General features: G+C 37.9%; 1 protein-coding gene across 1 annotated transcript in view; it reads left to right on the plus strand.

Moving 5' to 3' along the window:
* Positions 1–8,133, plus strand: part of LOTGIDRAFT_207460 (hypothetical protein) — a gene marked incomplete at its 5' end in the record, with an annotated part of 15,562 nt that overhangs the window by 2,139 nt on the left and 5,290 nt on the right. The window contains 7 exons of the mRNA XM_009068872.1: positions 159–328; positions 2,557–2,664; positions 3,464–3,566; positions 3,946–4,116; positions 5,869–5,986; positions 6,267–6,447; positions 7,375–7,514. Coding sequence (XP_009067120.1) covers positions 159–328; positions 2,557–2,664; positions 3,464–3,566; positions 3,946–4,116; positions 5,869–5,986; positions 6,267–6,447; positions 7,375–7,514 — 991 coding nt within the window. The remainder of the gene's footprint in view (positions 1–158; positions 329–2,556; positions 2,665–3,463; positions 3,567–3,945; positions 4,117–5,868; positions 5,987–6,266; positions 6,448–7,374; positions 7,515–8,133) is intronic.

The raw sequence follows: 8,133 nt of genomic DNA on the forward strand, positions 1-8,133 counted from the left end.
AAACAATGATGACACGTGTATATTGTGTTGAAACGTTATGTGCCTAACCTTATTAAAGAAATGTGTTATATTCCATAATATTGTCTTGTATTTTGTTATATGTGCTCCTCACTTCTATATCTTCAAATCTTAACGAATACTATTCTTATCTTTAATAGATGTAAAAAGAAGAGTTATCCAGTGGAAAGTTTCCCTACAACTAGTATTATAATAGTATTTCATAATGAAGCCTGGAGTACTTTATTACGACTAGTTCATAGTATAATAAACAGATCACCTAGACACTTACTAGAGGAAATTATATTAGTAGATGATGCTAGTGATAAAGGTAGGACCCCCAATAGCCAACCATCCCTCTCTAACAGTTAGCTAAGCTAATCAGTAATAGTATTCACAGCTCACTGTCCAAATTTGAGCCTTCAAATCCATGTGTGTCTAGAATTATCTATGTTTGAAAGTTAAAATGATGACTCGTGTTTTCTTGAGACACTGTGATATATAGAAAAGACATCTATAGAAATAGAAAGTAAAATTCCTAGTTTGAGATATTTTTAAAGGAATTATGTGATTTTGGTACATTTCTAGTATTTCTGAAGACTATTTACATATATTCAAGTCCCAAATCAACCAAGCCAAGGACCATGTATAGTGTATCGTTGTATTTTTAAAGGAATTATGCGATTTCTAGTATTTCTGAAGACTATTTACATATATTCAAGACAGAACCATGGTCTGTAAAGAGTTGCTGTAAATTGATTGAAATGATAAAAGTCTAAAAGAAAAGCTTCAACTGAATTTTGAATATCTTTTTTGATATTAAATATAAAATTATAAATAATATTGACAATGTTAACAAAAATTGAGATATCCGTGTACAAAAGGAGATTTTTAAACAATTCGAGGTATTTGAAGTTGACATATACTTCCCTGTCTATAGTTGAATAAGACGTATTGTGTCACTTCCTGGAGGGAAATAGTTTATACTTGATAGAAGTTTCTTAGCCTGAAGGTTGAATATTTAAACAGAGTAAATTTTATTGTCATTACAAAATATATAAATCATTGTATCTTTTAAAATAGTTCTCTATATATCAGAGAGTTAAAGATATATTAAAACAGAACCTGAAACATGTTGTTACTCAGAGTTTCACACTGTGTGATCTTCAGACAATTAAAACAGAACCTGAAACATGTTGTTACTCAGAGTTTCACGCTATGTGATCATCAGACAACTAAAACAGAACCTGAAACATGTTGTTACTCAGAGTTTCACGCTGTGTGATCTTCAGACAACTAAAACAGAACCTGAAACATGTTGTTAATCAGAGTTTCACGCTGTGTGATCTTCAGACAACTAAAACAGAACCTGAAACATGTTGTTACTCAGAGTTTCACACTGTGTGATCTTCAGACAACTAAAACAGAACCTGAAACATGTTGTTATTCAGAGTTTCACGCTATGTGATCTTCAGACAACTAAAACAGAACCTGAAACATGTTGTTACTCTGAGTTTCACACTGTGTGATCTTCAGACAACTAAAACAGAACCTGAAACATGTTGTTACTCAGAGTTTCACGCAATGCGATCTTCAGACAACTAAAACAGAATCTGAAACATGTTGTTATTCAGAGTTTCACGCTGTGTGATCTTCAGACAACTAAAACAGAATCTGAAACATGTTGTTACTCAGAGTTTCACGCTATGTGATCTTCAGACAACTAAAACAGAACCTGAAACATGTTGTTACTCATAGTTTCACGCTGTGTGATCCTCAGACAACTGACCTATTTTCAGCCTGTGTCTCTACTGAAGTTTGACAAGTGGTTAAGCAATCTATATATAAATCATTTCATCTTGTGGATAATAGTTACTGTTTTTAGATTTTTAACATGGGCCATAAATTATTTTGTTTATTTATACAGCAGGTATTAGTGGTTGAAGTCTGTTGATTTTATAAATTCATGAATATTTTAACAAATGAATTAGGATCTTTTACCAATTTTCATTGAAAATTCTGAAAAATTATAAAAATTGAGTATATTAGCTAAAAATCTAAATTACAATCAGTCAATTTGGAGCTTCAATCAGACATGACTGGTAATTACAGATATATCAACAATCCTGGGTGTAGTGTACTCTCCTCTCTTAGAGGATAAGTGAAAAAAATTACCACTAAAGTTCAGATCAGTCCGGCTGCCAGGATTAAATTGGTGCTGGGGCTCAAATTTTGTACTCAGAAAATTTGAAGAATTAAAGGCAGAGAGCTTGTTTCTGACAATTTTGAGGTGAAAAAACATGTCAATCAAAATCTATATCTTTTTGATTTTGTACAAAGACACTATAAATCAATCTCTCTCTGCTGAACTGAAGAAGGTTTTGCTGGGGTTTAATTCTCACTTGCTGGGGCCCAGCCTCCACGGATCTCACCCTAACGACAGGGCTGGTCAGGATGAGTGGTTTTTGTACTCCTCTGTCCCCAAGACATAATGGAACCCCACCCCTAACATAAAAAATAGGGCAATTATAAATATTTTTCTGTATATTTTATTAATAGGTGATCATTTAGGAAGAAAATTAGAGAATTATGTTAAAAAATTACCAGTTCCTATTCATATTTTACGATCTAATGAAAGAACTGGATTAATTAGAGCTCGATTAAAAGGTTTGTATATTTTACAGTCCTTCAATAATTCACTGTCAGTACGCGATTATTTACCAGAACGAAGCACATAAACATGGATTGGTACATTCGGAATTCATGGAATCAACTGGAAGTTCCATAATTCACTGTCTGCATGCGATTATTTTGTGTTCCCAATACCAGAACGAAGCACACAAAAAATTGTTCAGGATGTGTTTAAAAAATTATGAAGAAAAAAAACTTAACGGGCTGCTCGATTGGTGTGTTCTACAAGTTTGGGATTCGTGGAATTAACGAGACGTTCAATAAAACAAGTTCAAACAGAATTCAGAACTCGTTCCTGGTGTACCGAAAAAATAGTAGGTTTAGACAGAATTCAAAATGGCGGAGAAATAGATGGTGAAATCCTGACGGAACCTGTTCAGAACTCACCAGTCAACGCCACCTAGATGTAAATTATTGACACCAGCTCTCGTTAACGTAGACAATTTGTGTGATCCTGTAAAACCCATTTCACGATCAAAATTTCAAATTGTGGGGTAGAAAACCCAAAGTAGAACAATCTAACAGCCTCTCTAGGTTTCGCTATCCCACAATTGGTATTTGTTATCAAAAAATGGGTCCGAAATTCGAGCGGGACTGCTGCAGAAAACTTGTGACATGTTCCGCTTTCATACCGTTCAATTGAGGCCAGAATTTGAAAAGACGGAACTTGTTCAGAACTCTCTAATCAAGCGCTAGTAAAGTTTTTGTTGATATGTTGATATTACTGGACGTATTAGACTATATTGTTAAGTTATATTTTTAATATTTATTCTAGGTGCTGCAGCTAGTAAGGGAAAAGTTTTAACATTTTTAGATGCCCATTGTGAATGTACAGAAGGTTGGCTGGAACCATTATTAAATGAAATCTATAAAGATAGGTAAGAGATGGTAGGGGGTGACTTACAGAAGCACTGGCACAGGCATAAAAAATTGTACCTACCTTAAGGAGGATTTGAACCCGTGGCGTCTAAATGCCTGTCAAACCACATGTGAAAAAAAAGTAGGCTAATGCCGTTTTCTGGCAAAATTTCCCTCATTGCACACTGCATGGTGTTGCCTGTCTTCATTGGCCCAATTAGATGCAGAAAAGTAGGACGTAAAAGTCCATTCATTTCATTTCTGATGGGTCAATAAACTGAGACCTCGTTGAAAAAATTGAAAAATAGCAAGCAAAATTTCTCTCATTGCACACTGCATTGTCTGTCTTCATTAGCCTAACAAGGTTTCAGTTAGATTTCATTTTATTTTATGTTTCAGAACGTCTGTGGTCTGTCCTATTATAGATGTTATAAGTGATGATACATTTGAATATATTACGGGAAGTGACATGACTTGGGGTGGCTTTAACTGGAAATTAAACTTCCGTTGGTATCCTGTCCCCCAACGTGAATTAGACAGGAGGGGTGGGGATAGAAGTTTACCCACAAGGTAAGAAATTAGGATGACTCCTCTATTCTGGTGGTGGCTTAGTGAGATAGACGCTTGCTCGCTAACCTGAAGGTCCAGGGTTCAATCCTAGCATAGGTCAAGATAATACCTTCAGATTTTTCAACCCAGTTTCCCCCTGTCAGTGAGTTAGACGCTTGCTCGCTAACCTGAAGGTCCAGGGTTCAATCCTAGCATAGGTCAAGATAATACCTTCAGATTTTTAAACCCAGTTTTCCCCTGTCAGTGAGTTAGAAACTTGCTCGCTAACCTGAAGGTCCAGGGTTCAATCCTAGTATAGGTCAAGATAATACCTTCAGATTTTTAAACCCAGTTTCCCCCTGTCAGTGAGTTAGATGCTTGCTAGCTAACCTGAAGGTCCAGGGTTCAATCCTAGCATAGGTCAAGATAATACCTTCAGATTTTTAAACCCAGTTTTCCCCTGTCAGTGAGTTAGAAACTTGCTCGCTAACCTGAAGGTCCAGGGTTCAATCCTAGTATAGGTCAAGATAATACCTTCAGATTTTTAAACCCAGTTTCCCCCTGTCAGTGAGTTAGATGCTTGCTCGCTAACCTGAAGGTCCAGGGTTCAATCCTAGCATAGGTCAAGATAATACCTTCAGATTTTTCAACCCAGTTTCCCCCTGTCAGTGAGTTAGACGCTTGCTCGCTAACCTGAAGGTCCAGGGTTCAATCCTAGCATAGGTCAAGATAATACCTTCAGATTTTTCAACCCAGTTTCCCCCTGTCAGTGAGTTAGACGCTTGCTCGCTAACCTGAAGGTCCAGGGTTCAATCCTAGCATAGGTCAAGATAATACCTTCAGATTTTTCAACCCAGTTTCCCCCTGTCAGTGAGTTAGACACTTGCTCGCTAACCTGAAGGTCCAGGGTTCAATCCTAGCATAGGTCAAGATAATACCTTCAGATTTTTAAACCCAGTTTTCCCCTGTCAGTGAGTTAGACACTTGCTTGCTAACCTGAAGGTCCAGGATTCAATCCTAGCATAGGTTGAGATAATACCTTCAGATTTTTCAACCCAGTTTTCCCCTGTCAGTGAGTTAGACACTTGCTCGCTAACCTGAAGGTCCAGGGTTCAATCCTAGTATAGGTCAAGATAATACCTTCAGATTTTTAAACCCAGTTTTCCCCTGTCAGTGAGTTAGACACTTGCTCGCTAACCTGAAGGTCCAGGGTTCAATCGTAGCATAGGTCAAGATAATACCTTCAGATTTTTAAACCCAGTTTTCCCCTGTCAGTGAGTTAGACACTTGCTTGCTAACCTGAAGGTCCAGGGTTCAATCCTAGCATAGGTCAAGATAATACCTTCAGATTTTTCAACCCAGTTTCTCCCTGTCAGTGAGTTAGATGCTTGCTCGCTAACCTGAAGGTCCAGGGTTCAATCCTAGCATAGGTCAAGATAATACCTTCAGATTTTTAAACCCAGTTTTCCCCTGTCAGTGATGTAGGTAAGAGAGGCTGACATGGAAAAATTGTCTAGTTGTTCAGATGGGACAAAAAACCAAGGCCCTGTGTGCTACAGGCTGTACACATTAAAGATCCCTCGATAGTTGGAGATTGAAAAAGAGTATCCTGGTAAAATTTCCCTCATTGTACACTGCAGTCGTCATTAGTCCAATCAGGCCCGATCTAGCAGAATTTCTCTCATTGCACACTGCATGGCACACTGCCTGTCATCATTAGCCTAAGAATGAACAGAAGATGTACAAATATATTTACCATGTTTTTTATTACAGAACACCGACGATGGCTGGTGGATTATTTGCGATAGATCGTGATTATTTTTATGAAATTGGTTCGTACGATGAAGGAATGGATATTTGGGGTGGGGAGAATTTAGAGATGTCATACAGAGTAAGTTATCAACGTTTTAAAACAAAAAAACCTGAAACATGTTGTTACTCAGAGTTTCACACTGTGTGATCTTCAGACAACAAAAACAGAACCTGAAACATGTTGTTACTCAGAGTTTCACGCTATGAGATCTTCAGACAACTAAAACAGAACCCGAAACATGTTGTTACTCAGAGTTTCACGCTATGAGATCTTCAGACAACTAAAACAGAACCTGAGACATGAGTTTCTTCAGACAACTGACCTATTTTCAGCCTAATTCCATTGTTTCTATTTTTAGGTATGGATGTGTGGTGGTCAGATATTTATAGTAACGTGTTCCAGGGTGGGGCATGTATTCCGTAAGACCTCGCCCTATTCCTGGCCGGGAGGCGTGGCCCGAATCATTAACCATAATACCCAGCGTATCGTAGAAGTCTGGATGGACGAGTATAAAGATTTCTTTTACAAGATAAATCCAGGTTGGTGTGGGTTTTTCAATATTTCGCGTTTTTTTTACGTTGACATTCAAGAAAGAGACCCATAGCAGGATCATTGCAAAGTAGAGTAAACAGCTACATGTATGGTTTAAGGAACCCTTGTGAACTTAAGTTATTATCCTTGTAAAATCAATACCAAGAGGTTTGACCAAGGATCAGCTGGTAGAAAGGATCCTTGTGAACCTAAGTTGTTATCCTTGTAAAATCATTACCAAGAGGTTTGACCAAGGATCAGCTGGTAGAAAGGATCCTAGTGAACCTAAGTTGTTATCCTTGTAAAATCATTACCAAGAGGTTTGGTCAAGGACCAGCTGGTAGAAAGGATCCTAGTGAACCTAAGTTGTTATCCTTGTAAAATCAATATCAAGAGGTTTGACCAAGGACCAGCTGGTAGAAAGGATCCTTGTGAACCTAAGTTATTATCCTTGTAAAATCAATACCAAGAGGTTTGACCAAGGAACAACTGGTAGAAAGGATCCTAGTGAACCTAAGTTGTTATCCTTGTAAAATCATTAACAAGAGGTTTGGCCAAGGACCAGCAGGTAGAAAGGATCCTTGTAAGCCTAAGTTGTTATCCTTGTAAAATCAATACCAAGAGGTTTGACCAAGGAACAACTGGTAGAAAGGATCCTCGTGAACCTAAGTTGTTATCCTTGTAAAATCATTACCAAGAGGTTTGACCAAGGACCAGCAGGTAGAAAGGATCCTTGTAAACCTAAGTTGTTATCCTTGTAAAATCAATACCAAGAGGTTTGGTCAAGGATCAGCTGGTAGAAAGGATCCTTGTGAACCTAAGTTGTTATCCTTGTAAAATCAATACCAAGAGTTTTTCACCAGCTGGTCCTCGGAAAGTAGTTATCCTTGTAAAAAATAGTTGTTTAAGATATATACGTGTATTTTATTTTCTAGGTGTTAAAAATACGGCGTATGGTGACGTTTCTGCTAGAAAAAATCTTCGTAAGAAATTAGAATGTAAAAGTTTCCGATGGTATTTAGAAAATATTTATCCTGAATCACAGATGCCTTTAGATTTCTATTCTTTAGGAGAGGTTAGTTTTTATTTTATATTTCATAAACTACGGTAAACCAGAATACTTCTTTTGAAATGTCTTTTTAGATGAGTAGCTTCCCTTTAATTGGAACTCTCACTATAGCGATTACCAACGCAACTCTCACTATAGCCATCACCAACGCAACTCTCACTATAGCGATCACCAATGCAACTCTCACTATAGCCATCACCAACGCAACTCTCACTATAGCCATCACCAACGCAACTCTCACTATAGGCATCACCAACGCAACTCTCACTATAGCCATCACCAACGCAACTCTCACTATAGCCATCACCAACGCAACTCTCACTATAGCCATCACCAACGCAACTCTCACTATAGCCATCACCAACGCAACTCTCACTATAGCCATCACCAACGCAACTCTCACTATAGCCATCACCAACGCAACTCTCACTATAGCGATCACCAACGCAACTCTCACTATAGCCATCACCAACGCAACTCTCACTATAGCCATCACCAACGCAACTCTCACTATAGCGATCACCAACGCAACTCTCACTATAGCCATCACCAACGCAACTCTCACTATAGGCATCACCAACGCAACTCTCACTATAGCCATCACCAACGCAACTCTCACTATAGC

The sequence above is a fragment of the Lottia gigantea genome (genome assembly GCF_000327385.1).
Source record: "Lottia gigantea unplaced genomic scaffold LOTGIsca_95, whole genome shotgun sequence".
Taxonomy (NCBI): domain Eukaryota; kingdom Metazoa; phylum Mollusca; class Gastropoda; family Lottiidae; genus Lottia; species Lottia gigantea.